The following is a 14,023-nucleotide window of genomic DNA, read 5'->3' as shown; positions in this document are numbered from 1 at the left end:
CTGGCCTATATTTCCTGTGTGGGACGTCTACACACCTCTGTCTACCAACTAATTGGACCAGAACCTGCACCCTTTATACTCCAGTCCAAACATTTTAATAGCCCTCAATGGTCAACCCTAGCCTATTCCTCTCATCCACAAACGAATAAAACGAGTCATTCATTTCATTCTCCTCTTAATGGGACTAGAAATAGCAGATGAAATTGGAACAGGAACTGCTGGCTTAACAACCTCCATCGAAAACTATCAGACACTATCTAAAGACCTACTAGACAGCCACCATGAAATAGCTCAAGGCCTAATAACTATTCAAAATCAACTTGATTCCATGACGGCCATAGTATTACAAAATAGAAGGGGATTAGAGCTACTCACTGCAGAGAAGAGAAGTCTATGCCTTTCTCTAGACAAATCCTACTGTTTCAATGCTAGCCAATCTGGTATTGTCCAAGGAGCTGCAAAAAACCTTACAGATGGAGCCTCACGAATCCACCTGAGATTAAGCAATTCCTGGCAGTCATGGTTAACAGATTGGAACTAGATGCCTTGGGATTTACCCCTTCTCAGACCATTCATTTTTATCATCCTCCTACTCACCTTTGGGCCTTGTTTGTTTAAACTTTTCCAGGGATTCCTCCAAGACGGAGTCTGAGCCATTTCCCAAGACCAAGTCAAACTGTTCTTTTGCTTGTGACCGTGACAGCTAGAATAGAAAATCAACACTACGGGCCTTAGACTTCCTTCCTCCCAGACCACAAACCCCTGACCCTCATTTATCAGCACAAAGAAACCTTGACCTTTAACGGTGCCCACCTCTCTTTCTCTTTTTGTATATATTCCTTAGGGTTTAAAATGAAGGAAAACTACATGGCTCAAAATAGCCTGGAGTTAAAACTCCCCTCCAGGTCCTCCCCACCATTCTATGCAAAACAAAGAACTCTCTCACCTAAAGGAAAAAAAAAAAAAGACATTACGGTTGATTATGCCCAGCTGCCTCTGGCCGACCTCTGGAATTCCTTGCCCCAGCCGTTTAAGAGATAACTACTCTGAAGAACACTTGGAGAAGAACAGGCCCCCTTAACACAGTAGGTTTCCACATATATGCTTCCTCTTTTCTTGGGTTAGTGCAGCAGCTCACTAATGTGACTGCTGCCCCTTCTTGCCTCATTAAAGGTGATTTGTTCCTGTGAAGTACCAGTCTCTTTTTCCGAACCTCGCCTTTAACTCCCTTACCCTACAGACCTCTACTTAAAAGTAACTTAAAAGGCAGGGGACAAACCCTCGGGGACTGAAATCTTCAACCTAGCTACAAGCGAACATAAAGTGCAGTTCCGGCCGGCCTCTGGGTATGATGGGAAACGAAATGTGCGTCAACTGACCTGACCCAAAACGAGAGGTTACTCGGAGCCGCAGTAGGGGAGAAAATAGGACCACTGGGAGAAGTCACGATGACAAGAGAGAATGAAAGAATCATTTTCTTAATCCAACATGGAGGTGGAAATTATAGGAACGAGAATAACCACGGACGACGATATATCTAGATGGTAGAAACAGCTAGCCTGCCCAGCAAGACCAAAGACAATATACACCTAATCAAGATGGCGCCAGAGGTTAGGGGCAAAAGCGGCGGTGATTACTCCGTTCCAAGATGGCGGTGGCGCCTAAGGCTCGCGGAGGGGCGGAAGGCGCCGGGAGCGTCTTTGCCCTCCTTCAAGATGGCGGCCGCCGTAGGCGTTGTCCCTGGCTCCGCCCCGCGGCCTCGGCTCCGCCTCTCCCGCGTCCTTCCCCCCCGCCCTCTCGCAGTGCCCAGTCCGGGCGGTGGGGCTTGCGCGAGGAGAGTGACTTCCCGGCACTTGACATGGCGGCAGCGGCGGCGACTGCAGCGTCGAAGGGGAATGGGGGCGGCGGGGGCCGTGCTGGGGCCGGCGAAGCCAGCGGCTCGCGGAAGAAAAGGGGTCCGGGGCCTCTGGCCACGGCATACCTGGTCATCTACAATGTGGTGATGACCGCGGGGTGAGGCTGGGGCTCGGGAAGGCGGGGGAGAGCCTGGCCGGGGAGGGAGCCCTGCGGCCGGAGGAGCGGCGCGGCTCGGCCCGCCACGCGCAGTGCATCCTCGGCGGCGGGAGTCCGGGCCCTAGCACTTGGGCGCTGAGGGCAACCGAGGCTGGATCCTCCCCTGTGCCTACCCGGGACTCTCGCCCGGGCCGGGGCCCGAGCAAGTTCCCAGGCACCGGGTGTGCCCGGAGCTGGAGTTTCGAGGCACCATGGGGGCTCGGGGAAGGCTGCCTAGGCGGTAGTTCGGAGGGCCTTGGGAGGACAGGTGGGCTGGCCACACGTCCAGGTCGGGGGGGCGGTGTGCTGGGCGATCCTGCAGCGGGGAGAGCCCAGGCGGCAAGTCACGGATGGCGAGCTGTTCCCTCTAAAGGCAGTGGCGGGAGCTGTGGGTGCAGAATGACCATTTGTTTCCGCGGCTGTTTTCAAAATCCACGATGAGCTTTAATGTGAAAGGTGGTGGAAGAGCGTTCAAAGTTTTTGCCCAGTGACATGAGCAGTTCTGTGCTTTAGGTGAATTTAGACTTTATAGGATGGTTTGGAGCGGGGAGGACTCTAGAGATGGAAGGCAGAGTTACTGGGGAGGAGGGGAATAGACCCTGGAAACAGATTTTACCTCCTCTAGTTTCTCATTTCAGTCCATCCCTTGTCACAGCGAGTTTTGAGTTCTAGTTATGACACTGACTAGCTGTGTGACCTTGGATAAATCATTTAATTTCTCTAGACCTCCGTTTGTTCATCTGTAAAAACTAAAGAGTTGAGCTAGGCGCTCTCCAAATTTCTCCAATTCTTTGATCTCCTGATGTTTGATCACAGGATCAGACGACTATATAGATTTTTTAATTGTATTCATTTGTAAAAAAATTTTTTTCTTAACTTGTTATTTTGAAAATTTTCGAGCATACAGAAAGGTTGAAAAAACTGTATAATGAACATCTAATTTGATTTATTTTTAAACTAGATAATACATTGGCCAGATGCAAAATTGAAAATATATGCAAGGGCATACAGTGAAAATCTACCCTCCTATCTTCTCTTCCACACAGGTTTCCTCCCTAGAAGGCAGATAATTTAGTGTACCTTTAAGATACTGATACAAGCAAATTGTACAGTCATACCCCACCCCTTTTTAAAAATACAAATTCTAAAATTCTAATCTACTAGCATTTCAGCACCTTGCTTTTTCACACACACACACATGCACAAAATATATCTTGAGAAGATCATAGGAGCTTTATGACTATTGTTAGAAATAGTATTGAAACCTAGGCTCAGAGAAGTTGTGACTTGCTTATCTTGTTTGAAGTCACAGAACTTGTTAGTAGTAGTTCTGGGTCTAGAACCCATGTCTCTTGACTCAAAGACTAATGAAGAAATATTGCATGCAAGCTTGCTTTATCACATAAATGGTCACAGTGATTTTAAAAGAATATTCAGGAGTGTTATGTGTGTGTTTATATATAAAAATTCTTGTCATCTTAGTAAGGGCATTGTACTGAAGATAGATTTTTAAGATACATTGGGGAAGGTGAAAAGAGTATTTTTAAACCATTAACATAGAGAATAGGGTGGAGGGTAAGAAATGGTATCTTAAACCAGGAAGACAAGTTGGGGATGTGAGAGTAAAGTAAGCTTTTTTCTAGGTCACTAATCGATAAAGAATCTACCTGCAGTGCAGGAGACCAGGGTTCGATTCTTGGGTCCGGAAGATCCTCTGGAGCAGGAAGTGGCTACCCACTCCAGTATTCTTGTCTGTAGAATCCCATGGACAGAGGAGCCTGGCAGGCTGCAGTCCATGGGATCACAAGAGTCAGACACAACTTAGCAGCTAAACCACCACCACCACCAATGCTGAACCAGTAACACCATTAAAGAATTAATTTCTTTTTGTTTTTTTTTTACAGACTCTTATTTGATGTCTTTGTGTGATAGTTTCTAGAAATAACAGACCACATTCCCCATTGCCTAGTTAAGATTGTACACGTAAATAAATCTGTTAGCACCTTCAAGGAGACATACTTTAATAAAGGTATACAACATTTCAGTACAGAACTTAACAAATAAAAAGCTACAAGATCTGAGAAATTTATTTTGGAGGACAGTAGAACAAAAATGTGTTCAGAGCCATATGCCTAAATGCTTCCCTGTTTTGGTTTTGTATTAATCTGACTTTCTTTATTGAATTGATTTTGGGAATCTCAGCTTAAAAGCCTTTTATTCTTTAAAAAAAAAAAAAAAAAGAAAGCTATTTATTCATGTCATTTGTAGTCTTTTAAAACAACAGCTTTTAAGGTACCAGGAAGATACTTACATAAATAGTTTAAAACATCTTATCTTCACCCTGTTATTATTACAGACCCTTTAACTGCACAGGGCATTAAATTTTCCTATAATAGTTTCTTTTGTCTTGTGCTTTCTGGCACCTAATTTAGCCCCTCAAGGACCAATTTAGCTTATTCCCTTCCTCTTGGCCTTGTTCTCAATAGGCAAGGTTGCCAAAAAGCCGAGCTCCAGATGGGTGAGGTGCCACTGTGCTTTTGCAAAAAGCACTCTTGGTAGGATGTTGCTGATGGTGCAGCATTTCTGTGCATTACATACAGCTTGGCATTTGAGGGTGATAATCCATAAATCCAGGACAGATTCTTGAGGTCACCTTTGGCAGTATCTGTCTTTGCCATGTCTTTCTATTATAATCCTACTTAACTTTTTTTTTTTTTTTTCCTGATTGCTCTTTTTCTTAGGTGGCTCGTTATAGCAGTCGGTCTGGTCAGAGCATACCTGGCTAAGGGTAGCTATCATAGCCTTTATTATTCCATTGAAAAGCCTTTGAAATTCTTCCAAACTGGAGCCTTATTGGAGGTGGGTCATGAGATTTGTTGTTGTTGATTTCTATTGTAAAATTAAAGACAAGCTACTAAATTATATTGAAGTAGCCATGTTTCTGTTGGATTTGCTTTAAATGTTAAAAACTTGCCTCATAGTATGCTATATATAATGTTAATGTCTGGTTTATCTTTTTGACCAGGTAAAGTAGATCTCATTTAACTTGCATTACCTGAAATGTATTTTACATTCAACTTTTATTGGAAATCAAATTAAACAAACTTATATTAGGTTTAAAAAAGTTCCAGGAAAATTCTAAGGAACTGCTAGCAAACTCGGATACTCTCGGGGCCTGGCATATAATGGGCACAGTGAAGTTGGTGAGTGTAGGATGTCAGGAGTGATAGATATAAGAATAGTAGAGACTGTCTAGAAGCCTCCAAAATTTTTTTTAAACAATAGTTTATTAATTTCTCTGTTTTAAGGATAATGTGTATATCCATTCCTGTCTTCTGGGTTAAGTACGTTAGGATTTTTGAGTGGCAAGTGACAGAAGCCCAATTCAAATTATTTTAAGCAAAAGGAAATTTATTGGCTTCCATAATTGGTAAAGATATAGGGTTAACATACAAAATCAAAGAAACCAGCTCAGGAATGAGTAATGAAAACCAAGGATTTGATGTTGCCAGACTCTCTTTCCATCTCTCATCTCTGCTTCTCTGTTTCTCTTTGAATGTTGGTCTTAGGCTCTGCTACTGCAGATTGCCTTCTCCACATGGTGGGAGAGAGCTTATTTTTCTTAGCATCAGGGAAGGATTCTGGTTGGCCTTACTTAGAAAAATTATTCTTGCCAGTGATGTGATATACTTGATTAGTCAGATCTAGGGCACATCCTTCTGGCCAAGAAACTGTAGACTTTGTTAATGGAAAAAGAAAGATGAGATAGCTTTGGGCACACACAATAGCTGCCATAGTTCATTATGGTGAAAATTTTTCAGGTTGCAGAGATCTGGTATTCAGTTTTATTTCACTTAGCCTCTAGGCCAAGCCCATCAGGATGTTTGGAAGGATATTTAAGAAAAGACCATTTATCTCTATGAAATAAAATGTGTTACTTCCACCTCTCCCCCTAATTTTTGAAAGCAGAAAGTTAACAGTTTTTTGGTTTTTTCTCTCATAAAGCAGAGAGATTTCAATACTGTCCTTCCTTATATATTTAAGGTAGATAGTATGATGTAAAGAGCCTACAGCTGGAGCTTGAGTGCCTTATTCTAAGCATGCTAGTTTTACTAATTTACTTTGTGAATTTGGGTGTGTCATTTATCTCTTGTCCACCTCTTTCTCATTTGTAGAATAATTAGGTGGAAGTAGATTTGTAAAGTTCCTTTCTACTCTAATAGCTTAAGGAAATTTAAGCAAATAGCTTAGGCCATATTTTAAACTTGGAGGCTGAAATTTTTTTGGAAAGAGGCAGTAGTAAATAAGTAGAACTTGTCTCCCGGACCTTTGGCCCACACAGTTCTCTAAAGCTACAGAGAAGCAAATTTGGAATCAAGACCATTAGAAACTGCCTCAGTGCTTGATACAGTAAGAAATTGTACCCTATTGGAATGATGTAATAATTTAAAGGGGATTCCATCTCTGTAAGACTTGGTAATATTAGAGGTATAATTTTTACAATTTAAGAATATCTTAGGGAAGGTAGTGACCTTAAATAGTGTGATACAAAAATCCACTTAGGAACCAAATCTTAGCCTGGGAGGGATTAGCCCATTTATCCTTATAGAATTTTTAATAGGGATTTAAGAAAATACTTTGGAGTTTCGGTCTTATCTTTATTATCCCCAGTAAAAACCAATTTGGTGACAAATCCTGGATTTGATTCTGGAAAAAGTACTCTGCAAAATGAATGAAGACTCCCTGGAATGTGCAGTATATTAGCTTTGTAGATGTCAGTGGTGGCAAGGGACCCCACAACTGGGGAGAAGAGATCAGGCTTGCTAGAACAGCGTTTCCTGAGCTGTCCATTAAGGAATGTTTTATTGCCTACCCAACCTAGATGGTAAGATAATTATATGTGCTTAGTATTGTTTAATTACAGATAAGTTGTCCTTTTGTGAATTATTAGTGCTTGATAATAAACCCTGTTTATAGGAGGAAAAAATGAGTCCAGGGAGGTCAGCCACTCACTTGTACCTCTCTAAGAATATTCTGAATAATAATCTGTATGATTATTCCTTAGTAGGTTCTGTGAGAGTTTGCTTTCAGAGGAAATAGACTTTACTTGTTCTCAAGACACTTCAAATCTTCTCAGGAAAATATAACACTGGTTTGTAAAAAATTTAAAAGCATTTACTAAGCATGTGTAAATGGACATGTAGTAATGTAATACAGAAAGACTTTCTGAGGAAATTAAATGAAGTTTTGCAAAATATGCACAAGATATATCGAGTTTGTGAAACAGTGTAGCTTTTTAATAAAATAGAAATCCTAATTTTTTTCCCATGTACTCATACAAGAGTGTCTTAAGTAATTTTTATAGATAGTTTTTCAAAATATTCCACAGGTGATAGTTAAATAAGTATGTGCTTGAGGCACTGTAATGGGTACCATGGAGACTGAACCCTTGCTGATAAAGACAAAAGTTTTATTGAGTAAATGATTATGTTAGGACTCTTGACTAGAGATTATAGAAACCTCTTTACCTGACTTAATCTGTAAGGGGAATTTGTTATAAATGTATAGTATGTCCCATGGAACCCAATGGTGGTGCTGCACCTGGGACCTAGGAATGGCCTGGAATCAGGAACTGGAGCACCATTGGGAACCCAGGAGTTCTTGCTGTATCTCTTTACTGCATTCTCTCTCTTTCTCTCTTCTCTTCTTGCAGACTGGGGTTTTTTTTGTTTGTTTTTTGGTTTTTTTTTTTGGTTTCTTAGTCTCTGTGGCAGACCATGGTAACAGAAAACTCCTGAGATTGTAGTTTCTGCAATCAAGAGAGCAGCTAATTAAAAACAATCTTATTTCCATTTCCATAATCCTAGTGAAGAATCTTATTGTCCAGCTTAAACTAGGTACTTATTTCTGGTCCAGTCACCTGTAGACAAGAGCAGGGTCACATTAACCATATAGAAGTTGGAGGGAAGGGACAATCTCTAGAAAAATGGTTTTAGGCAGCAAGCCCAAGAAAGTATATACTAAAGTCAGGAGACACAGTACAGTGAAGATAATAAGATATGAGATGATTTATAAATTGATAGAAAGTAAAATGCTGATAACTTTGTGAGCCAAGAGATCAGTGTGTGAATAAATACATCGTGTCTTGAGTTGAATCTGGAGTAATCCTGGGAGTTAATTAACATAGGTAATAAAGTATACTTTTTAAATGCCATTCATAGGTAAATAAAAGATGGTATCTCAATACCATAAAGTGAATGAATTACTAGTACTTGTTAAAACATGGATGAATCTTGAAAACATGCTTTGTGAAAGAAGCTAGAAACAAAAAGCTATGTGTCTGATTCCATTTATATGAAATATCCAGAATAGGCAAATTCAAAGAGACAGAAAATGGATTAATGGTTGCCAGGGGCACAGGATTTCTTTTTAAGGTGATGAAAATGTTCTTGAATTAAATGGTGGTTTGGTTGTACAACCTTAGAAACATAACTGAAAATCACTGAATTGTATACTTTAAGTGAATTTTGTGATATGTGAATTATACCTCAGTTTTTAAAAATACCATTCATATATAATAACCTATGGATTAATTTTCTTTTTACTTTATTCTTTTTTGAGGTATCCATGATAGTCCTGGATAAGAAAGGACTCTATCTTTCCTGTTAAGAATTGGGTTAAAGATTAGAAATTGGTAAAAAAAAGAAAAAGAAAAGAAAAGAAAGTGGTAGATTGATCCTACATTATGGCACTTTAAACTTATTTCTAACAGAAGCTGGATTTCTAAATATATTTAGTTAGCGTAAGACTGTAATTGCCACAAAGACACTTTCAGGTACTTGTAATTGGATGTGCCTCTCTGATTGACAGTGAGGATTTCAATAAGTTAAGGACTGCTCGGCAGAGACATTCATTGTTTTTGCTAAATAGACCATCTTCAGCACATGTCCATCACTACATACATCATTTACCTGCCCCTGTCCATCTTGGACTGTCTAATGAACCACAGGCACCCCTTTTCCTTTTATTCTCTTCCACATCCCTCTAATGCTTGGAACCCTCTTATCTACCAACACAAGAAAGAAAGAAAGAAAGTTTCATTTGTTATCTTTTCTCTTGAGTTGATTTAGGGTTGGGTCTGAAATGGCCAAACTGGTTGGTTCTGGAGAAGGAAAGAAGACAGCTTTTGTTGTTTTCTAAGTCCTCTCTCTGTATTCTGCTCTGACTCTTTTTTTTTTTTTTTTTTTTCTGCTCTGACTCTTATACCTAGCCTCACAACTCTCCTCAGATCCTTTGATGAAACAGGAAACTGATTTGGATATTTCTCTAAAATACAGAAATTCTTAAGAACTTGTAGTATCCTCAACTCTCCTCAGATCCTTTGATGAAACAGGAAACTGATTTGGATATTTCTCTAAAATACAGAAATTCTTAAGAACTTGTAGTATCCTTCGGAAGAGGGCTCCAATATTGTCTCTCTGCTGCGTTTTTGTCTTTTTGCCTCAACTACTGAATGACTTTTTTTTTTCCCCCACAGAAATATTAGGTGATTGGGTTCTGTGATGTTACTAATACAGTCATACATTTTAGGCACATTATCTGTTAAGTTTGCTTTTCTGAACTCATCTGGGGACATACCATCACCTATAATGTTTTTCTTCTTTGTGGAAACATGCTGATTTCTCAATAATGATTTTTAAAAGAAACTTCTGAAACACAAGCTATATGCACATTTTAGACTACCTTTTTTCTGAGCCCTTGTTTTGAGAAACCAGACCTCTGAGTCTTCTGAAGAGCAAGCAGAGCAAGTCATAGTGGAGCTACCTGACGCAAACAAGAATGACAAGAAACCAGACAAACCAGCTTCAGAAACTGTGAAAACCAGAGGGGAATAGAACTTGGGTATAATTAGTAAGTGTCACAGCATCAGAAAGGAAGAGGGAGACTGTGGGAAACAGGAGTCCACCCACACAGGCCTCACTGCTCAACAACTCAAGCAAATAGAAGCAAATTGATATGGTATTCAGAGAAGACAGGTAATGGCTGTAAAAAAGAGCATGCTGATTTTTTTTTTTAATAAAGAGAACTGAAAATATCAATGGTTGCAGTTCAGGACAGGAAGGAGGGTGCAGGGCAGAAAAGTATGTAATATGTACTGAACATTCAAGAAAGGCAGGAGTTCTGGTTCCGGTCTCAGATAAAATAGATTACAGAGCAGAGACCTCTGGTGGACTAGCTACTGCGTGAATGATTATCAGCGCCACAGAAGAAGCATACAGGAGAGTAGTGGAACTTAACAGACTAATAGTGTAGTAGAACCAAGATATCTAGAAAACAGATTGAGAGTATCAGACCTGTCAAGATATATGGCTATCAGAAGTAGAAAAGGTTGGAAAGTATAATTCAAAAATAATCAAGAAAAATTCTAGAAAATTATTCGGAAGTGAAAGCTCCTCTCAGTGTGGTTATTGAGAGTGTATGGAGTTACACATAGGAGCTGTTTTTCAAGGAAAAAACTCTTCCCTTCCTGAGTCCCTGCTTGTTAAATTTTTAAACTTAAAATGAATATACGTGATTTCTAACAGAAAAGAGAAAATCTTAAGATGTAATAGTAAAACAACTTGGAACCTTAAACTTTGAAAAATAAAAAGATTCACATGAAGCCAGGAGAATGCATTAGGTCTCTGAATAAGAGACCATGTAGTTTCCTACAGATGGAGACATTTTGAAAACACTTACCAAAATAATAGAACTTTGAAAGAATCCCATCAAAGGGTTTCTAACTGATGTATAAATAAATAAAATTAATTCTTTAGACTGGCATTGTCCAGAAGAACTTTTGCAATGATAATACTTCAAATCTGTGCTATCTGTCTGATACACTAGCAACTGTTGAGTCCATGGGGTAGGTGAGACTGAGAAAATGACTTTCTAGTTTTATTTCCTTTTAATTTAAAATGAAATAAGCTCTAGTGACTACTGCATTGGCAGCATAGCTTTAGACCGTGGTACAGATTGCAAGTCTTCCCTGTAGCTCAAATGGTAAAGAATCTGCCTGCAATTCAGGAGACCTGGGTTCGACCCCGGGTCAGGAAAATCCTCTGGAGAAAGGAATGGCAGTCCACTCCAATATTCTTGCCTGGAAAATCCCATGGACAGAGGAGCCTGGTGGGCTACAGTCTGTGGGATCGCAAAGAGTCGGACATGATTGAGCAACTAACAGTGCTACTATAGCAATAAGGGTGGAATGACCCAAACCTTCATTCCCAAGGAGTCCGAGTCCTTAGTCATTCTGCCTCTTTTTGGTGTCTGTAAGTTTTCCATTAACCTTTACTATTGGAAATGCTAACAGGTGCCTCATATCTGGCTTCTGTACATAGTCCACTTTGCCTCCATTCCTATGGCAACGTGATATCAATCAGGATCAACCACTCCATCAATAAACCCTGTTTTTTGCCTGTTGGTTCAGTAGCATAAATAATGAGCTCAAAATGGCCAGGGGGCAGTCTAATCTTCCAGTTCAGTAGAACCATTGTTGTGTCACCTGGTGCAGCCAGTAACCTTGTGGAGACTAAGATCTTTTAAACCAGTAGAGCTCAATATTGCTAGAATGGAAAGCAAAATTTCTTCAGGTGAGTTAATAGGTGTAATAGTGAGAGTAACCACTCCTACTTCCTCTTGATTCTGGGACCTTTGTAATCTGGTTATGAGGAATATAGCATCTGTGATTCAAAGTGTAGACGGCATGCTGTAAGGTAGAACCCCATTCTTTCAAGGGAAGTTTCCCCATTTGGCATTATAACTTAGTCTTCAGTAAAGCATTCTTCCTTTCAACTAAGCCAGGCATTTCTGGGTGATGGGGTGTGTGGTAAGATCAGATGATTCAGTGGTCCTGAGCCCATTGATGTATGAATTTCTTTTGCTGTGAAGTATATTCTTTGACCAGACACAAAACTGTTAGAATGCCGTGACGGTGGATAAGGCACTCTGTGAGTTTATAGATGGTAAGGCTGGCAGAGCCATTGTGGTCAAAGAAGGCAAATCCATATCTAGAATATGTGTTTATTCCAATAAGTACAAATATCTGCTCCCTCCTTGATGGAAGAAGTCCAGTTCTTCCATCCGGGTGTATGCTATCTCCCTGGGAAATGGTATTTTATAGGGCATTTAATGTTGATCTCTGCTGTTAGAAGATTAGGCACTCAGCAGTAGGGTTAACCAGGTCTGCCTTGCTAAGAGGAGCCCATGCATAGCCTCCATTCTTGCCTCCATGGCCAATTTTTTCATGAACCTATTGAGGAAACACTGGGATGGCTGGGAAAAGAGGCTAATTGATATTAATAGTGTATATCATTTTGTTCACTCTTATTAAGAGTCTCCTTTACAGTGGATGCAGTTTGATGAGCATTCATGTGAGATAGGCTTCCCTAATAGCTCAGTTGGTAAAGAATTCACGTGCAATGCAGGAGACCCTGGTTCGATTCCTGGGTCGGGAAGGTCTGCTGGAGAAGGGATAGGCTACCCATTGCAGTGTTCTTGGGCTTCCCTTGTGGCTCAGCTCGTTAAGAATCCGCCTGCAATGTGGGAAACCTGGGTTTGATCCCGGGTTGGAAAGATTCCCTGGAGAAGGGAAAGGCTACCCACTCCAGTATTCTGGCCTAGAGAATTCCATGGACTGTATAGGCCATGGGATCGCAAAGAGTCGGACACAACTGAGTGACTTTCACTTCACTTTGATGTGAGATAAATATTGTCAAATCCTATGCCCATTCTAAGAGACCCATCCACATACTTTTCCCCTATCTTTTCTTGCCACTATCTTCTAGTCCTGTTCCTTCCAAGTCCCTGACCATCCAGCTCACCCTTAGCAACTGCTCATGAATGAGTTTGAATTAATAATAACCAGTACTTCTGGTTATCTCTATTTCAGACACAAGGACAAACCAAATGTACTGTTCCAAGTCCTGAATATTCATGGTTTGTAAGGCACAGATCTCAAAATCAATAAGTGGTTAAGAGCACCAGCTCTAGAGCCTGGCTGCCTGTGTGCAAATTCTACCAGTTCCATTCGTGCCTTGGTCTACTGGTCTTGGGGAGTCTTCTGGAGAGGTGGGGGGTGGGGGTCACCCGGGGACACGGACACTGGTGGCAGACACATTGGGCAACATTCAACCACGTAAACACTCCCAGCAATTGTCATTGGATCATTAGTGCCATGACATACCTTCACGGGAGATTTTGAATATGGCAAGTCTTCTAAATTTTTTCTAATGAGGAATGCTTATTTTAGTCTAATGATTATCAGTAGATCTCAACAAGAGCAGTGTGGTCCCTCTAAAGTGCAATTTAGAAACTTGTCAGGGTAGCTATTTTGATTGCCTCAGTGAGTGAGGGTGCTATAAGTAGATGTCTTGCAATGTCTGAGACTGTCCAGAGCAATGGAGGCCTGTATCCCCACTGACTTTTGTATCTACCATGGGCTAACCCCTCTCCAAATATAAATTGATGGTTTTGTACTAAAGTAGTACATATTTGTACTAAAGAATTTGTACTAAAGCAGAAAGCTTATTAAGCTAGAAGACTGTTTTCTCTTGCTGCATGACAAAATAACAAACTTAGCAGCTTAAAGCCACACTCATTTGTTAGCTCACAGCTCTATAAGAAACTGGGCTTGACTGGGCTTTCTGCTCAGGGTCTCACAAGACTGAAATCAAGACTGGATTGGCTTCTGTCTGGGGCCCCTGGGGAAGAATCTGCTTCTAAGCTTATTCACTTGTTGACAGAATACACATACCTGTGGTTGTAGGTCTGAGGTCCCATTTCCTTGCTAGCTGTCAGCTGGAGGTCACACCTTTCTCCTAGAGGCTCTCCAGTCCCTGCATATGGCCAGCTTCTAAGCCAGCTTCTAAGCCAGAAATGGCATATTGAATATCTTGTTCCTTGAATATCTTTGACTTCCTCTTCTACCACC

General features: G+C 40.7%; 1 protein-coding gene across 1 annotated transcript in view; it reads left to right on the top strand.

Annotated features, from left to right (window-relative positions):
* Positions 1–1,828: 1,828 nt before the first annotated feature.
* HACD2 (3-hydroxyacyl-CoA dehydratase 2) overlaps positions 1,829–14,023 on the top strand; it is an 88,920-nt gene continuing 76,725 nt past the window's right edge. Inside the window, exons 1-2 of the mRNA XM_065942985.1 lie at positions 1,829–2,013; positions 4,794–4,911. Coding sequence (XP_065799057.1) covers positions 1,859–2,013; positions 4,794–4,911 — 273 coding nt within the window. The 5' untranslated portion in view covers positions 1,829–1,858. The remainder of the gene's footprint in view (positions 2,014–4,793; positions 4,912–14,023) is intronic.

Source organism: Muntiacus reevesi, chromosome 8 (genome assembly GCF_963930625.1).
Source record: "Muntiacus reevesi chromosome 8, mMunRee1.1, whole genome shotgun sequence".
In the NCBI taxonomy this organism is placed as follows: Eukaryota; Metazoa; Chordata; class Mammalia; order Artiodactyla; family Cervidae; genus Muntiacus; species Muntiacus reevesi.
The sequence above is the reverse complement of the archived record's forward strand: the minus strand, read 5'-3'. Positions and strand labels throughout refer to the sequence as shown.